This window comes from Loxodonta africana, chromosome X (genome assembly GCF_030014295.1).
Source record: "Loxodonta africana isolate mLoxAfr1 chromosome X, mLoxAfr1.hap2, whole genome shotgun sequence".
Taxonomy (NCBI): Eukaryota; Metazoa; Chordata; class Mammalia; order Proboscidea; family Elephantidae; genus Loxodonta; species Loxodonta africana.
The window spans coordinates 16,248,955-16,268,876 of record NC_087369.1 but is presented as its reverse complement, the minus strand read 5'-3'; the positions used below and the strand labels follow the sequence as shown (position 1 = coordinate 16,268,876).

Genomic DNA, 19,922 nt, shown 5'->3' with positions numbered 1-19,922 from the left:
GCCTTTTTTGTATGTAAAGTTTTTAAACACACAGAAAATAGTACAGTGATTATCATATATTCCCATGTGGATTCATTCAACTTTTTTATTATGCACTCTTTCTGCATGTATAGTGTTTTTGTTAGTTGCTGTTGAGTCGATTCTGACTCGTGATGACCCGATGTGTGCAGAGTATAACTGCTCCATAGGGTTTTCAAGTCTGTGACCTTTTGGCAACAGATCTCCAGGCCTGTCTTCCCAGGCGCCTCCAAGTAGGTTCAAACCACCAACCTTTCAGCTAGTAGTTGAGCGCTTAACAGTTTGGCCCACCCAGGGACAATAAAAAGAACAAAAAAGTAAGGCTTAGTGCCATGCAGTGTTGTGTGCTCTTGTTTTTGGTTTTGGGTGGTTGGTTGGTTGGTTTGTGGAGAGAAGGAGGCAAGAATTTCATAATATAGACATGGAAACGTTCTTGAAATGTAAACAATCTATCGGCTGTGCAAATGGGGACTGAGGGCCTCGGAAGGGAGGGTGAGATTTACTTTTATGTTGTTTAAATTTTTTTTACCACTTGCCACTTATTTTCATAATTTTATAGCAAAGCTTTGCATCATAGATCATTTAAGTAGTCTAACGATTCACAGTTTCATCCCGGAGTGGGGGCTGTGATGGAGAGAGAAGAAGAGGGAGAACACCAATAGTAATTTCTAAGGGCACATTTTTAATCCGCCTGCACATTTCTCTCTTCCACTACCTACTCCTACAGCAGCTTCAGATTTGGCTGTGTACCTCTTAGGGGTACAACTCCCTCCCCCCAGGTCATGAATTACTCAGTGAGTGAGTGATGGAATATGAATGCTGTAGAGCCCAGAGAACTAGGTCAGTGTATGAAATTTTAAAATGTTAGCTAGACACCTTACATACTTTGTGCAATGAGATAGGATATGCAGCTAATTCAGTCCTTCCCCTCCAACTTCTATTCATTGATAATAAGAAAAAGGATTTACCTGCCTTTTTTTCCCAAAAAAAAATCAATTTAAAAGAAAAGATTCCAAAAAAGAAATGCATTTTGCCTTTTATACCTAGAAAAACCTTTTATATTAAAAACTGGATTAATACTTAAACAGTCTTGGGTCTCCATCAGAAATGAAACAGCTTCCATCAGTTCAATGATGTGTGGATCTTTTTAGATTTTCAGTAGGAAAATTTAGTTCATGAAGGTTTTATCTTTAGTGCTGAAATCTATTTACCTGGTATAATAAAAAGAATAGATTGCTCAATGCCCAGTTCAGAGCCAAATTATTATTCTTTTTTTTCAGCAGTTAGGAGTCAACCCTAGTTCTGAGGTTATTAGCACAAAAATAAATTTATGACTTTTACGTCCTTTATGCATTATGTTTAAAATTTTGCTGTAAAGATTATTGTGAATAGAAGATTTTAGGCAGTCTGAAACTAAAAATGATCCTTTTATTCATGGTGATGTATCTGCTTTTGTGGATGCTTTGTTTTTCAAGCAGAACTTATTTCAGAAGCAAGAAAAATGGTTTTCTTATGGGGACGGGAGTGTCAGTACGCCTTATTTTATTCATGTTGACTCCTGGCTACTTACAAACTCAGTGATTAAACCGGTGCTGTAATACACTGGCATTCTCTCAATTTGATATGTAGACTCTGTATTGCAAGCAGTTATTTGCTATATTATTTCTTTGAAAGAAAAATATTACATTTTTTTGTAATTAGAGACTTATAACTTATAAATAAAACAGTTGTGCTCTGAGAAGAATTCCCTGCTTCTCTATAGAAAAGTGAATTATAAACCACATCTGGAGAAAGTACTTCTCGAATGAACGGTATGACAGTTTTCATTTGAAGTTGTCACTGGCAAGTATTTTTCTTTCTCCTTTACAGATTGGTTTGGCTTCTGTTCGGGATTTACAGCAGCATCTCCTGCTTAAGGAAAAAATTATTTCAAAATCTTGCAAGGCTTTAATAAACCTGGTTGAAGGGAAAACTGGTACATCATCAAGTACAGAGGAGGTAAAATTAGTCATATGATTATTTTATCATTTTATGAGTTGAAAATTTGCAAGTTATGGAAAAATTATTTAAATTGGAATATATTAGAAAATGCTGCTTGGAGGATCAAGAAGCAAATTGGCAGAGATCATAATTTATGACATATAATTTATGACCTTGTATAGTATTTGATTAAGGAGCCAATGTTTTACCAATTTGCAAGTGATTGTATAAGATATTAAAGTCTCAGTTATCAGGGACCTTGGGGAAAATGAGTTCTTTTGTCTAAAAAAAAATTTAACTATTAGATCTTTTTTATTTGTATGGTTGGTACAGAAATTACTTCCAAGTGAATTATATATTTCCTGACTTCTTACCGAGCATTAAACTTGTATTGATGATGATGTAATGTCATCATTGGTGTACTGGTTTTCAATCGGTTGTATCATTCATTTCTAAGGGTATTTATTCTTGCAGTAAATGGCCCGAAATTGCTGTGCTGTGCTTTTTTTAGTCCTTATATGTACTTTTTTATAATTTTACTCTCTTTCCTTGTGGTTGACCATCCTAAGAGCCTCTTCAGGTATCTTGCAGTACTTTTTTATAATTTTACTCTTTCCTTGTGGTTGACCATCCTAAGAGCCTCTTCAGGTATCTTGCCGTTACTTATGCCAGTTCAGCAATGTAGAAAATCAGCAAAAACTGGAGACTTTATAAAAAGTAGCATCTACATACATTAGTAAGGATCCCCTGTGGTGCAGTGGTTAAGCGCTCAGCTGCTAACCCAAAGATCAGCAGTTTCAACCCACCAGCCACCCCACAAGAAAAAGGTGGCAGTCTGCTTCCATAAAGATTACAGCCTTAGAAACCCAATGGGGCAGTTCTACTCCGTCCTATAGGGTCACTATGAGCCGATTCGACGGGCAACGGGTTTTTTTAGTTTAATGTACTTTGGTAGTTCCATTCAAAGAAAGACACAGCATAGCAAAATTAAAAATAAATCAAGAAAAGCTGGAGGGAGAGACACTTAATGTTGCATTTTATTCTCTCAAGTCACTTCAGTGCCCAGCTCTGACTTCCTTCTAGATTGATCATTCTCGTAACAGTCTAAGCCTTGTGCTTGTATTTAAGTCTAGCAGTATGAGGGTTTTGGTTGAAAATATGGTCCTGTTAATGTGAAAACCATCACAAAAGCACATGACATTGCATTTTTATATTACTGTTCTAATTTCCTGGGAAACCTCACAGAATTCATTATTAGTCTCCCCATTTTCCTTTTCCTACCTCGTTCTAACAATCTGGCCAGTATTAGAAAGGGGAAGGAATGTTTAGAAATTAATGGATTAGAGCATCTATGTGCAAGGCACCATTTTGGGCATTTCCATTGTTTCTTAGTTAATTTTGAAAGCAACCCCAGCAAGCTGTACATATTTCCCCAGGTTTCAGATGAATAGCTGGCCTCAGATCTCACAGCCACTAGCAGAAGCGTCAGATTCCTAGGAACATTTTTAGTCCGCTATATTGTAAGTGTCCTTGTATTTTTTTCCAGTGCACATAGATATGGAGTATAGCAGAATAGTGAAGATGGAACCTGGGCTCTGGAACCAGTCTGCTTCAGTTCTAATCCCAGTTCTGCCACTTGCTAGCTATGTGACCTTGGGCAAGTTACCTAACCTCCCTGTGCCTCATTTTCCTTATCTGTAAAATATATGCAATAATAGTACCGACTTAGGGTACTAGGGTTATTGTGAATAATATTTAGAACAGCGACTAGTTTGTAGTAAGCCCTCAGTAATTATTGCATATTATTATTACCACTACTGTTTCTAAAGTTATTGTAAATCTATATGTGTGTGGAAGTGAGAGAGTATGGCCTAGACTTGAACACTAAAATTTTAGCAGTAATCTGTAAGCCCTCAAAAATAGTTTAATTAGATTTATTCATATAAAAGTTCAGTTATAGGCTTAGTATAAGTCGCTGGTAAAATTTGATTATATTGTTTTTTATTTAAAGATTTGATCTTGATATACCTGGGTTTATGTTTTGTCAGTTTATATTTAAAAATGGACTCTTAAGTTTATATCCCTGCTGACTGCATGTTGGACACCCCATCTTGTTTCCAATCATGCCGTGTTTCTTGATCTGAGTAGATAATTTTAGTTAATTGTATATATTTCGTAAGTTTTATTTTAGTCAATTATGTGTAGTCCGTAATATAGTATGTTATATGCATTAGACTTTACTTTTAAATCTCTAGGCTATAAGGCCTGTCCAAAAGTTGATTTGCATTTTTCCCAAGTTTTGCTATGTTCGGTACATTTTTTGTAATCAGTTATTTAAACATGTTTTTCTGTAAGGAATGTCTTGTTCCTCTTTGTGGTGAAAAAGAACATCCTGCGCATACCTTTGATGAAAAGCTATCAGACAATTTAAAAGATTCGGAACATCTAATAGAGAAGATGTGGTATCGTGTAATGGATGATAGTTTGGTTGTTGGAGTGGAAATCACATCTTCTTTGCAACTGTAAGTAAATGCCTTGATGCTGTAGGACAGTGCTGTCCAATGGAAATAAAATGCAAGCCACAAAGGTGCTCTCTCTTAGTTATCTAGTGCTGCTATAACAGAAATACCACAAGTGGATGGCTTTAACAAACAGAAGTTTATTTTCTCACAGTCTAGTAGGCTAGAAGTACAAGTTCAGGATGCCAGCTTCAGGGGAAGGCTTTCTCTCTCTGTCGGCTCTGGGCGAAGGTCCTTGTCATCAATCTTCCCCTGGTTTAGGAGCTTCTCAGTGCAGGGACTCCAGGTCCAAAGGACATGCTTTGCTTCCAGCTCTGCTTTCTTGGTGGTAGGAGGTCTCCATGTCTCTCTGCTCGCTTCTCTCTTTTATATCTCAAAAGAGATTGCCTCAAGACAAAACCCAATCTTATAGATTGAGTCCAGCCTCAATAACATAACTGCTGCTAGTCCCATCTCGTTAACATCATGGAGATAGGATTTATAATACATAGGATAATCACATCAGATGCCAAAGTGGTTTACAGTCACACAATCCTGGGAATCATGGCCTAGCCAAGTTGACACATATTTTGGGGGAACACAATTCAATCCATAACACACTCCTAATACGGAGTCCCTGAGTGGTGCAAACTACTAAGGAAAAGGTTTGCTGTTCAGACCCACCCAGAGGAGCCTTGTAATAAAGGCCTGGCAATCTGTTTGTGAAAGGCCACAGCCTTAAAAACCTATGGAACACAGTTTTACACTGCACACATGGGGTCACCGTGAGTTGGAATCGACTGGACAGCAACTGGTTTGGAGTTTTTTTTTTTTGTTTGGTAGCCATATTAAAAATGTCAGTAGAAACAGGCGAAATTAATTTCAGTATTTTTTTAACCCAATATATCCAAACATTATCACTTCATTTCAACATGTAATCAATATATAAAATTATTAGTGATATTTTACATCTATTTTTTCATACTAAATTTAAAAAATTTGGTGTATATTTTACGTGTACAGCTCCTCTCAGTTTGGACTAGCCACATTTCTAGTGTTCAGTAGCTTCATGCAGCTAGTGGCTTCTGTATTGGCCAGCACAGCTCTAGGAGTATCTGTTTTACACAAATGCATTTGAGTTAATAATATGAAGAGGGTAGAGTTTATGAAATCTCTGGACATTGTCGGGTCAAGTTGCTATGGTCTTCAGAATAGGGAAAAACAATGCACAGAACTTTCTCAGCAGAACATTGAGAAGTATTAGAAGCATTTAGAGACTATGGATTAAAGTAGAAAGAGGAAAATTTGGTTAAATAAATTATTTCCTTCTAATAACAATTTTTATCTCTCTCATAATTTTCTCTTTTGGGCTATTGAAACCATGAATGGGGACGTAATGTCTGTGTTGTTGGTAGCACAGCAAAGAGCTTTTTAACCAAAGCTTGTACTACCCACAATACAGACATTACGTTAAGTGTATTTGAACCACTACTGTGCAATCAGAGAGAAACCAGATAGTGCCTTGCAATAGTCTGAGAGTTGATGGTAGTGTTATAGAAGGGAATATATCTGAGCAGCTTAATATAGCAAGGAAGCCAGGTTACTTTTTTAGAGGATCCAGAATCATTTTTGAGATGTGGATTTATTTTGTTTTAGTGAATGTCTAAGCTGTTTTGATCTAGTTGCTTATATGGTTTTTCTTTTTTCTTTAATTTCTAATTAATTTTCTTACATTCCTGGAGATAATCCCAGATTCATCCTGATTCCTTTTGGTTCATTGCTGGATTAGGTTTGCTAACACTTGGTGTATTGCTGGATTAAATTTGTTTACATTTGGTTAAGGATATTTGTGTTTATGATCATGAGTGAAATTGACTTGAAAAGTTTCTGAACAATACTTGCGTGGCTTTAGTATGAAGGCTATACTAGTTTATAAGTGAGTTGGGGAGTGTTTCCTTCTTTCCTATTCTCTGGAACAGTTTGTGTAAATTTGGAATGATCTGTTTTTTGATATTTGCTTGTACTCACCCGGAAAGCAATGAAGACCTTATAATCTATAGGTTCCCTTTCATGTCTTTTTTTCCTTACAATATATTTTTGAAAAAACAGGGAAGTTCCCTATAAAGTTCTATAGATTGGATCTTGCTGATTTCATCCTGTGATTTTGTTTAACCTGTCTCTGTGTCTCATGTATTTCCTCTAAATTGGTATTAGACTTAGAAGCAGGATATGAATAATGCTTGATTTTTTCTTTTTTTAAGAAGAATACTTAATAGATAGTGTTGCATTCTTCTATCAGGAGGTATATAAGGTCTAATCATTTTCATTTTGGGATATTAGCAACTATTAATGAGCATTGCCTTCTTCCTCATTGTTTCATTGTTGTTGTTGTTAATAGGGGCCATCAAGTGTAGGTTCCGACTCGTAGTGACCCCATGTACAACAGAATGAAACACTGCCTGGTCCCATACCATCCTCACAATCCTTGCTGTGTTTGAGCCCATTGTTGGCAGCTGCTGTGTCAGTCCATCTCCTTGAGGGTCTTCCTCTTTTTTGCTGACCCTCTACTTTACCAAGCACGATGTCCTTCTCCAGGCCCTAGTCCCTCCTGATAACATGTCCAAAGTATGTGAGATGAAATCTCGTCATTCTTGCTTCTAAGGAGCATTCTGGCTATACTTCTTCCAAGATAGATTTGTTTATTCTTCTGACAGTCCATGGTATAATCAATGTTCTTCACCAACACCATAATTCAAATAGACCAATTCTTCTTCGGTCTTCCTTGTTCATTTTTTTTAGAAGTAGATCATCAAGTCCTTCTTCTTAGTCTGGAAGTTCTGTTGAAACCTGTCTACCATGGGTGACCCAACTGGAATTTGAAATACCAGCGGCATACCTTCCAGCATCACAGTAACATGCAAGCTACCACAAGCAGGACAAACTGACAGATGAGTGTTAGATTGTTTCACTAGGGTTTGCAAGATGGTGATAAGGAACTTCTCTTCATCAATTATTTAGTTATCCTCAAATATAGTTTGTAATTTAGAAACCAGAATCCGGCACAAGAGAAGTTCATTGCTCCTGAGGTGGTAGTTATTTCTAGGCCTTTTTGTGGGCAGAGGTAGGAAGTAAGTTTTTTTTTTTTTAAGAGATGAAATACAGCACGAGTCGATACTGATAACTTCCAATTCAGATTCAAAACTTCAAAGTTTTTACTTAACCTCACCAATCTTTCATCTGTCTCCCTTCTGCCATGCTAAAAATTCCAGTTCTTACCAAAATAATTACTCATTTACTTTATCCCACAATATATATGCAATATTCCCAGATTAACAATACCAATAATATAATTACTAAAGTTGTTTAAGAATTTTTTGAGGTTCTTTTTTATTCTTAGGATATAACCCACTTGGTATGTACAGTGAACTTCCTGGGTGTTAAAATCCTCTCTTTGTGTTTATATCACCATTCTCACCTATTTTTACTTGATAAACTTTGACAGTGTTGGAATATACTAAAACAAACCTATATCATAATTGTAAATTATTAGAAATGTAAATCTAGAAACAATTGCTAAGTGATAAAGAATATTTTATAGTCAAAAGCAGATTTTATAGAAGTCATTTATAGGATTATAAAATATATAATTATAATATACAATTTTTTAGTTTACAGGTATTTGCATTCTAAATCATTGCAAAAATAAAATATGGATTTTTTTAATAACGAGATTTTATTTTTCTTGTTTAACAAGAAAACAACCTACCTAAAAAATAATATCCAGATATTTTACTATTCCTTTATCTTAAAAAAAATTTTTTTTTTAGTTGGAGTAATTACTTTCTTGTAGTCCAGCCTATTTACAGTATTTTTGCTTACCTATTTTAAGAGAAGTGCTGTTATAGGATCTTTTAAAACTGTGGTATTTACTCTTAATTTTCTGACATACTTTACATTTGAAATATTTCCTAGAAAAAAGAGAGAATGAAAATAAATTTTTTGTATGCTATCTAATCATCTATTTAACTTTAAAGAATGAACTTGTAGACTATAACCAATCTCTGTGGATTATTTGCAGGTCACTGAAGGATGTGACTTTGTCGCTGTTACTGGATCAAGCTTGCGACTCCAGCTTTCTGCTGAAGTGTCAAAATAGGATGATTAAGTTGAGTACGGATTCTTTACCAGCATCACCTCCTGTGCCGTTTGAAATAGGATCAGAGGCAAAAAGAATCAAGTTAACCCTTCATAGCGAGGAAGAGAAAAGCTGTGTTTGTCAACAACCATCTAAGAAAGATTGTGTACAGATAGTTACTGCTGTAACATCTCTTCCACCACTTTTAGCACTCAGCAATTTCTGTTGCATTGTGCTGCTACAAATTAGGGAGAGAAAAAATGGGAACCTTTCTGAAGATCGTTATGTTCCTTGTGGCAGACTTTTTTTAAGTCTGGACGATATTTCAAGGGGAAAATACCTAGTGACATTTCCAAAGAACGAATCTATAGGTAATTTTTGTTGGTACTTTTCAATCGTCTGCTTCATTGAGTCTGAAAATTTTAAGAAATCGTTTATTTGATAATTGACAGAATTTAATGACAGAGCTTGTGACTTTTTTTTTTCTTATAGAAAACATGGAAGATTTTTTTGTACTTCTCGCAGCATTACACAAATTTTGTTTTCAAGTCACGTCATCTGGCCATACCCTGACTTCAATGAAGACATGGTTCTTAGAATACATACAATGCGAAGTAATCAAAGAATTTCCAGAAATGTTGGTCTGCAAAAGGCCAGGAAGTTTTTATGGGACACTCTTCAACTGGAAACAAAGAACACCATGCGAAGGAATTTTAATAGTGTATTGCAGGTAATGCACATCCCGTTGGAATAGGTCGGGAGAACTTGGTGTGGTCCATGGTGACCTCCCTGCTGGCATTCTGTACTCTGGTGGGGCGTTCACAGACATTGCCTAGTATTGCACAAACGGACAAGTGTCCTCATTCGGAAACTGAAGATCTGTGGTTTTTTAATTTTATGTTTGTTCGGGGATTTTTTTTTTGAAGTTGATTAGGACCTAATAATTACTCTATAATTTCCCCCTTACCTGTCCCTCACAATGAAATTAAAAAAAAAATATTACACTGATCTTATTATTCAGAGGAAAAACATTAACCAGGAAGCAACCTGATTAATATTGACAGACTTAGCGTAGAATATGTATATTTTATTGCTACAATCTGAAGTTTATTTATAATATTGTGTTTTTATTTGTTTTATTCCAGGAATCAAAGTGTTTTGTTTGAGTGCCTTCGTTATCTTATCAGAGTTCTCCCTATAAAGTGTTTCTTCAAGAAATTAAAATTAGCAAGTGAAGATTTCCTAACTGATCATTTGGCATTAACCTTGGAGAAGGAACTGGTTACCCTTACTAGTTCTCTTTCTTCTGCCCTAGCTGAGGTTGAGAGCAACTTTGTACAGCAGTATGAAGCAAGCAAAAATATGAGCAGTGTCAATGTGGCTTCTTTATCAGAAATAGAGGAAAAAATACATCCATACAGAAAAGAACTTCAGAGAGAAAAGAAGCAAATCACGTTGGGAATGAACCTAAAAGTGAGTGGTGCCCTTTATAGAGAAATTACTTTGAAAGTAGCTGAGGCTCAGCTGAAATCAGACCTAGCAGGACAGAAACTGGCCAGTCTATAATCATAATCGATATTTGATTATATTTTAAAATATGTTTTCACTGCCAGAAAATTTCGGCTCCACTTGTTTTCATTTTACGTTATATGCCTCCTTTGTAAAAATAAAAATTGAGGCTTTTTGTAGTTTAAACTTTGGTTTTGATAATTCACAAAACAGTATGCCTTAGATGAATGATTTTATCGCCACCTCCAAGGGGTATTTGGCAATGTCTGAAGATCCTTTTTTTGGCTGTCAGTGGTTTGTGTGTGTGCGTGCATGTGTGCATGTACAGGAGGTTGCTGTTGGCATCTACTGGGTAGAGGCCAGGGATGCTGCTAAATGTCCTGCTGTGCCCAGGACAGCTCCTCACCGTGAAGAATTATCCCACCCAAAATGTCAGAAGCGCCAAAGTTGACAGAAGTGTCACAACATATTTTGGTTTAAATCTTAAAAAAAAAAAAAAAAAAACACCCTAAGCAGTCTTTTTATTGTATTCTGCTTAGTAAAACCTAGCATATAAAAATCAACTTCAAACAGGTAACTTGAGCAAGGTTGACAAGATTTATAATAGTTTCTAGAAACATCAAGCTTCCGTGGAAATTTAAATGGTGGAATGTCCGAGTGAAACCATTAAAATGAAAGTGTTTGAAACCCTTGTTAATTTAAATTTTATTAGAAACCTTCTGTGAAGTCATGTAAGTAAGTCTATAGGAATGTGATACTCTGAAAATTTTAGGGTGTTTCTCTGAAAAGGATATCTCCTTCAAAAGGCTAAGCATATCTCACAGGCTACTTTTTTTTTTTTAAGTTGAAAATGCCATCTGAAATTCTAAGTCTAGGCCAAGCTAAAATATAAAATTCTAGCTAAAATAGAGTATGCTGCTCCTTAGGGACTGAGAGATTTAAATATAAGTGAAAATCCCACTTCAGTTAAGAAATGATTTTTATAAGGGTTCCAGTGAGAGACATTTCAAAGGGATAAAAATTCAACATAGTCTTTTTTGTAAAAAATAAGAATTCTGGAGTAATAAAAGAATGTCAGGGGAGAGAAAAAGACACAAAAGGATGTGGGCCAAAAGAAACAACCCTGATCCTCTTTGCTCTAAAATCCTAAGGGAGATGGAAGTCTTCTTTTCATCCAGAGGCAGTTGAAAAAAATACAGATGATTATATTAAGTGGCATCTTGTGCTTGCAGCGATGAAGTGCTAATTCTCCCCATGCCTTAGATGTGCTCATACGTAATGATCTGGTGAGATAAATGGTTTTTAGAGAACATCGGTTATTAGGTCTCAGTTTTTGTGATTGTCCATATAATATGCTACTTCCTTTTTAGTAATCCATTGCAAATTGAGATAGAACTCTACAGCTTTATCTCTATAAAATATTGGAAAATATCTTAGACTTTCTGTAAATGGAAAAGCAGTAAATTCAGGATTAATTTTGGAAACTTAGAAACAATATTGTCTAGCTGCAAAATGTAGCACCAGAATACTCCTGAGAAGTGAGGATGGCGAGACGTCATCTTGTTTACTTTGGATACATTATCAGGAGGGACCAACTCCTGGAGAAGGACATCATGCTTGGTAAAGTAGAAGGTCGGTGAAAAGAGGAAGACCGTCAATGAGCTGCTCTGTCAGAGCAGTCAGTGGTGGTAACTGGGCTCCATCTGGTTGTACTGGACTCAGTCTGGTGGAGGCTGTGGTAGTTGTGGTCCAATAGTCCTTTGGACTGATCTTTCCCTCATGTCTTTAGTTTTCTTCATTCTCCCTGGTGGAGCTTGTAGCCTTTTAACAGATAACAGATATAAGCTAGAATGTGAATGGTCTTTTTTAAAACATACACTAGGGAGTAACAGGTAACCCTTTCTAACTTTATTCTAATCTCATTAAACAGAATGATGGTAATTTTTAATGTAGTTTTTGTGAGCCTGAGATGTTTTAAGTGTAAAAGGATTTCTGAGAATGGAAGCAATGTTAAAAACAGTACTAGAGATTTATTATTTGATCAGACAATTCGTAAACTGGGCAACACAGCGTGAGACTAGGTGTACTTAAAATGAGCCAGTGTGGGGTTTTTTTATAGTCCAAGGAACATAGAAAGCCAGGGAAGTCGAAGTGGTTTCAATGAGTCTTCAGATATTCATTAAAATGTCTCTTGAAATCCTTTCTTCCTCAGAATTACATTTAGCTAAGAAGACAAATGACACAGGTCTGAGGGGTCAGTGCCTGCCAACGCCAGCTTGTCTGAAATGTAGAGCTATTCTAAGAGTGCTCATTACCCAGAAACTTAAAGAAACAGGCTAGTTATTATCTCTAAGGTTTAGGTTACTTATTATCTTAAACATTTGCTTTCTGAGACCAATTTTCGCCACGTTCTCCGGACTTGGCAGAAATGTTGTTCTCAGTTTCCACATTTTGTTTTAGTGTCCACATAGATTTCTAGTCTCCACAAAGATTCAGAATGACTGAGTAATTTGATTATGTCAAGTGCAGTAATAAAACGCCTCTTATGAGTTATCCAAACAGGAAGTTAATATGCTTCAACACTTTTTGAGAGATTCTGAAAAATGTAGTAAAAGCATTGGGGGACTAGGGAGCAACGTCTGAAGAGAGCCAAGACCAAATGTGTTCTTATTTTGCAAAATCTTAAGGAAAAGTGAGCACTCGGTACATGTGTCGGGCCCAGGAAGGGGAGGTGGGGGTTGGCGTGCAGACTAATCTGGTGTTTCCTGAAGCCAGTGCCACCTGGAAGGGGAGAGAATTAGCCAGCAAGTATAAAAAGTAGGAAAAAGAATTATCCACAAGACTTAGGAAAAGAGTTGAAGAATACATAATTTTCTATGACATGGCACGCTGGGTGGGTAGTATTAGGAACTAATACTTACTGATTACTACATGCTGGTATTGACCTGAATGCTTAGCCCATATGATCCTGGTTGTTGTTGTTAGGTGCCATCGAGTCAGTTCCAACTCATAGTGACCCTGTGTACAACAGAATGAAACGCTGCCTGGTCCTGAGCCATCCTTAAAATCGTCGTTATGCTTGAGCCCCTTGTTGCGCCACTGTGTCAGTCCATCTCTTTGAGGGTCTTCCTCTTTTTCGCTGACCCTCTACTTTACCAAGCATGATGTCCTTCTGCAGGGACTGACCCCTCCTGATAACATGCCCAAAGTATGTGAGATGCAGTCTCGCCATCCTTGCTGCCGAGGAGCATTCTGGTTGTACTTCTTCCAAAACAGAATATGATCTTTATAACCATATATAACTGCTTTCCAAGATGTTAGCAGCTAGCCACATAGGGCTTTTTACATTTAAGTCAATAAAGATTAAATAAAATTAAAAATTTCGTTCCTCAGTTGCACTACCCATATTTCAGTTGCTCAATAACCACATATAAGTAGTGGCTACCATTTGGACAGTGCAGAATAGAACATTTCCATAGGCACAGAAAGTTCTCTTGGACAGTGCTACTATAAGATGTGTACTATTGAAAGTTAATTATAGATGAAGAAACTGAGGCACAGACAGTTTGAATAATATACCCAAGGTCTCATAGCTAGTAAGGAACAGGACCAAGATTCAAATCCAGTCTAACTCCAGAACTTTGCTCTTTTGCCACTATGCTATTCTGCTTCTAAAGTAACTTCTTAATAAAAACTATTATGCTCTGACAATTTTATATTAACAAATGCCCTTATTCCTAAAAAAGGATTATACCCTAGATAAATAAGACCTGTGACATGGACAGGCGGGCACGCTCATGTTCATTGCAGCATTATTCACAGTAGTAAAAAGGTGGAAACAACCTAAGCCCCCATCAGTGGATGAATGGGTAAACAGACTGTGGTACGTAAACACAGTGGAATACTATGCGACGGTAAAGAATAACAATGAATCCGCAAAACATCTCACAACATGAATTAATTTGGAAAACATTATGCTAAGTGAAATAAGCCAATCACAAAAGGACAAATATTGTATGAGACCACTATTACAAAAAAAACAAGAAAAGGTTTACACACAGAAAAAAAAATCTTTCATGGATACCAGGAAAAGGAGGGGGAGGGAGGGCAAATTACTAAGTAGGTAGAAGACACAAGGTAATATTGTTGAAGGAAAAAGCAATACACCATATGGGGGAAGTCAGCACAACATGACAAAGGCAAAGGAAGACACTGAAAGGAACACAAGAACAAAGGGCAACTATGGCAATTACTATAACAGACAAGTTCCTGCAACAACAGTATTAAACAATAATTTGCAAAGGGTTACGTGGGTAGATAGGTACACTAAAGAGGCATGGGAGGGCATAAGGGAGCACACCCACCTGCAGATATAGGCGAAGGTGTAGATATCTCTACAAACATATTTGTAGATGTTGCATGTATACTGATACAGACAATAGAACACACAAAGGACACAGTCATAGAAACTTCTTATGCATAAGCAAACACCTCCTGGGATGAAGATACTACTAGGCTTGAAGGCTAAGGACTGTAGACTAGGGACATTTACATCAGTTGGCATAACATAGTGCATAAAAACAACGTTCTACATCCTATCTTGGTGAGTAGCGTCTGGGGTCTTAAAAGCTTGCGAGCAGCCATCCAATATATAACTAGTGGTCTCTTCCCATCCAGAGTAAAGGAGAGTGAAGAAAACCAAAGACTCAAGGGAGCAATTAGTCCAAAGGGCTAACACACCACAAGCACCACAGCCTACATGACCCCAAGACTAGAACTAGATGGTGCCCAGCTACCACTACTGACCACTTTGACCAGGATCACAGTAGAGAGTCCCAGACAGAGAAGGAGAAAAACGTAGAACAAAAAGTCAAATTCCTAAAAAAAAAAAAAAAAGAAGAAGAACAGGAGGCAAGGCCAAGATGGCAGAGTAGTCAGACGCTTCCTGTGGTCCCTCTTATAACGAAGACCTGAAAAAACAAGTTTATCAATTATATATGACAATGTAGGAACCCTGAACATCAAAGGGAAAGTTGAGGAATTGGACTGAGCGGCAAGGGGAGGGAGAGTTCAGAAGCAGTGAGGAGTTGCCAAACCTGACCCGGCAAGAACCGGCACTGTGCAGGCCAGATCCACTGGTGCTAGCGTGGTGAAGCAAGCAGTGGCGTTCGGGATGTGTTTTCCACATCGGGAGAGACCGAGCAGCGGAGAGTCTACTCATGCCTCCAGAATCAGTGAAAAGTGGCGCATAATTGGCAAAAGATAAGTGTATGTGTCTAACCTACCATGCAGATCAAAAAACACCCCTTCGAGAAAAACCTTTCTCCCACTGAGCTGCTCCCTTCCTGCTTTGCACTGAGTCCCAGCTGGCTGTGTCCCCTGGGCTGGAAGTAGGACCCGTCTCGCGCCCTGAACCATTCTCCCTGCCTTGGAGAGGGAACAAATTAACAAACGGAAAAAATAATCAGCCGGCTCCCCTAAGCCAGGAACTCAGGGCAGAAACAGCTCCTTTGCCTAGGCACAGGCATAAGGAGTCCACAGACTTCGAATGCCTTTCACCTCTGCATAGACCTGTGTGGTCCCATTTCAACAGTGCAGGCCCTTATTAGCACAGTACAATAGGGTATATACCTGAAGTCTAACTTCAGCTATGTGGTGGAGAGGCGCGTTCATGACATTTGACACCGCTCTACCTAGTAAGCAGGGTCCTTACTTACCCACATCAGGGGCCTGAGGACTGATGGGTCCACCCACGCCACCTAGCCACCCTCGGCAGAGGTCTAAGGATAAGTGGTGCCTCCCAGTCCTTCCAGCCAACACCATTGGGTGTCCATAGTTTGTCTGCAAAACCCACCCACCTACATGCTCTAGGGAACAGGGACATGCTTTCCTCACAGACACTCAGGCAGTTGTCAGATCCCTGCCTTGCTCAGTGCGTGGCCCCCTAGTGCAGCCAGATACCTGTCCCTGCACCAATCACCCCTGCTTGTCTAAGACTGTAGGTGAGAGCCTGCACCACACACTTGGTGACCGACTAACTACCGGGACACCTGAGCTGAATCCATATAAGAAAAGTAAATGAACCTCCTGGGCTCACATACCTAATAACAGCTCTAACCACCGGGTGACAGGAAGTTAGAGTTTCACAGATGCCAACAATCAAACTAACTCACACGACCAGCCTATTTGGGCATATCAAAACAAAACAAGAAGCTAGGACACAGTAAGCCAACATAAATACAATAACTTATTGATGACTTGGAGACAACAGTCAATATCAAATTGCTTCAAGAGGCAGACCATGATGGCTTCAGCAAGCTCTCAAAATGACTTAAGAAATTTTTCAGATAAACATAACTTTCTGGAATTACCAGAGATCAAATACAAAAGATTAATATACAGAACTCTTCAAGAGATCAGGAAGGAGATCAAGCAAAATGCAGAATAAGCCAAGCAGCACACAGACAAAGCAATACAGAAACGTAAGAAGATTAGAGAAGAGCATAATGCAAATTTAATAGGCTGCAAGAATCCATAGAGAGACAGCAAACAGAAATCCAGAAGATTAACAGTAAAATTTCAAAATTAGACAACTCAGTAGAATGTCATAGGAGCAGAATTGAGGCAATGGAAGTCAGAATTAGTGAGACTGAAGATACAGCACTTGACACCAACATATTTGAGGAAAAATCAGATAAAAGAATTTAAAAAAATGAAGAAAACAATTTTGTGGGACTCTGGCGTAGTGGTTAAGTGCTACGGCTGTTAACCAAAGGGTCGGCAGTTTGAATCCACCAGGCGCTCCTTGGAAACTCTATGGGACAGTTCTACTCTGTCTTATAGGGTCGCTATGAGTCGGAATGGACTCGAGGGCAGTGGGTTTGGGTTTTTTTTTAAGAGGAATAACCTACGAGTGGTTGGAGTACCAGAATGGGGGGGAGGGGAGGATAACAGAATACACAGAATTGTTGAAGATGTTTTGGCAGAAAACTTCCCTGATATCATGAAAGATGAGAAGACATCTATCCAAGATGGTCACCGGACCCCACACACAAGGTAGATCCCAAAAGAAAATCTCCAAGACATAATCAAACTCGCCAAAACCAAAGATAAAGAGAATTTTAAGAGCAGCTAGGGATAAACGGAGAGTCGCGTACAATGGAGAATCAATAAGACTAAGCTTAGACTACTCAGCAGAAACCACGCAGGCAAGAAGACAACGGGATGACATATATAAAGCCCTGAAGGAAAAAAATTGCCAGTCAAGAATTACGTATCAAGCAAAACTGTCTTTCAAATATGATGGGGAAATTGGGACATTTCCAGACAAACAGAAGTTTAGGGAAGTTGCAAAAACCAAACCAAAATTAAAAGAAATACTAAAGGGAGCCCTCTGGTTAGAAAATCAATAACATCAGATTAGAACACAGGACAGAGCACCTAGATACCAACCCAGATAGGGAAATCACAAAAATAAAGCTAAAACACTCAAAACAGGGAAACAGATGTCATTATGTAAAAGATAGATCTTTCATATGGAGAGGAAGTCAAGGCACTATAAAGAACTAAAAGATTGGTTTAAACTTAGAAAAATAGGGGTAAAAAGGTACCCACAAAGAAAACTAACAATCCTACAGATCAAAATAAAAAGCAAACAAACAAAAAAGGATCAGCAAATACAAAAGCAACAACAATGAAAAAGAGGAAAAGAAAATATATAAAGGGAAACAACTCAGCACAGAAAATTAAGTGGAACAAAGAAACTGTCAACACACAAAAAAAGACATCAAAATGACAGCACTAAATTCATAATAAAAATTTTTTTTATTAAAATAATTACACTGAATATAAATGGACTAAATGCACCAATAAAGAGCCAGAGAGTGGCAGAATGGCTAAAAGAAAAATGGTCAGTCTATATGCTGCCTACAAAGGACACACCTTAGACTTAAAGACACAAACAAACTAAAACTCAAAGGATGGAAAAAAAGATACCACGCAAACAACAATCAAAAAAGAGCAGGAATGGCAATATTAATTTCTGACAAAATAGACTTTAAAGTAAAATCCACCACAAAGGATAAGGAAGGACACTATATAATGATTAAAGGGTCAATACACCAGGAAGACATAACCATAATAAATATTTACACACCCAATGACAGGGCTCCAAAATACATAAATTCTAACAGCATTGAAAAGACAAATAACTCCACGATAATAGTAAGAGACTTAACACACTGCTTTCAGTGCAGGACAGAACATCCAGAAAGAAGCTCCATAAAGGCACAAAAGATCTAAATGCCACGATCAACCAACTTGACCTCGTAGACATATACAGAACACCCTACCCAACTGCAGCCTAGTATACTTTTCTAACGCACATGGGACATTCTCCAGAATAGACCACATATTAGGCCATAAGGCAAGCCTTTACAAAATCCAAAGCATGGAAATATTACAAAGCATCTTTTCTGACCATAAAGTCATGGAAGTAGTAATCAATAACAGAAAAAGCAAGAAAAAAAAAATCAAACATGGATACTGAACAACACCTTGCTCAAAAACTGCTGGGTTATAGAGGAAATTAGGTATGGAATAAAGAAATTCACAGAATCAAATAAGAATGAAAACACGTCCTCCCAGAACCTTTGGGACACAGCAAAACAGTGCTCACAGGTTAATTTATAGCAATAGATGCACACATCTAAAAAGAAGGGCCAAAATCAAAGCATTAACCCTACAACTTGAACAAACAGAAAGGAAAAGAAGCCCTCAGGCACCAGAAGAAAGCAAATAATAAAAATTAGAGTAGAATTAAATGAAATAGAGAGTTAAAAAACAGTTGAGTTAACAAGACCAAAAGCTGGTTCTTTGAAAAGATCAACAAAATCGATAAACCACTGGCCAGACTGACAAAAGAAAAACAGGGCAGGAAGCAAATAACTGGAATAAGAAATGTGATGGGTGGTATCACAACAGACCCAATTAAAATGAAAAGAATCATAACAGAATACTATGAAAAATTGTACTCTAACAAATTTGGAAACCTAGAGGAAATGGACAAATTTCTAGAAACACACTACCTACCTAAACTAACACAAACTGATGGAACAGCTAAATAAACCTATAACAAAAGAAGAGGTTGATAAGGTAATTAAAAAAACCCCAACAACAAGAACAACAAGCCCTGGCCCTGATGGCTTCACTGGAGAATTCTACCAAACTTTCAGAGAAGAGTTAACACCACTATGACTAAAGGTATTTCAGAGCATAGAAAAGGATGGAATACTCCCAAACTCATTCTCTGAAGCCAGCATAGCATTGATACCAAAATCAAGTACAGACACTACAAAAAAAGAAAATTACAGACCAATATCCCTCATGAACTTAGATGCAAAAATCCTCAAGAAAATTCTAGCTGATAGAATTCAACAACGTATCCAAAAAATAATTCACCATGACGAAGTGGGATTCATACCAGGTATGCAGGGATGGTTCAACGGTAGAAAAACTGTATTCTACCACATAAATAAAACAAAAGACAAGAACCGCATGATCTTATCGATTAATGCAGAAAAAGCATTTGACAAAGTCTAACACCCATTCATGATAAAAACTCTCAGCAAAATAGGAATAGAAGGAAAATTCAACATAATAAAGGGCGTGTATACAAAGCCGACAGGCAACATCATCCTAAATGAAGACAGTCTGAAAGCATTCCGCTTGAGAATGGGAGCCAGACAAGGATGCCCTTTATCACTGCTCTTATTCAACATGTG

General features: G+C 37.6%; 1 protein-coding gene across 4 annotated transcripts in view; it reads left to right on the top strand.

Annotated features, from left to right (window-relative positions):
* Positions 1-15,409, top strand: part of FANCB (FA complementation group B) — a 46,875-nt gene extending 31,466 nt beyond the window's left edge. For all 4 annotated transcript variants that reach the window (XM_064278010.1, XM_064278007.1, XM_064278008.1 and 1 more), the window contains 5 exons: positions 1,888-2,016; positions 4,354-4,520; positions 8,575-9,002; positions 9,124-9,361; positions 9,777-15,409. In XM_064278010.1, the coding sequence (XP_064134080.1) occupies positions 1,888-2,016; positions 4,354-4,520; positions 8,575-9,002; positions 9,124-9,361; positions 9,777-10,197 (1,383 nt within the window). In that variant the 3' untranslated portion in view covers positions 10,198-15,409. The remainder of the gene's footprint in view (positions 1-1,887; positions 2,017-4,353; positions 4,521-8,574; positions 9,003-9,123; positions 9,362-9,776) is intronic.
* The last annotated feature ends 4,513 nt before the right edge of the window (positions 15,410-19,922 follow it).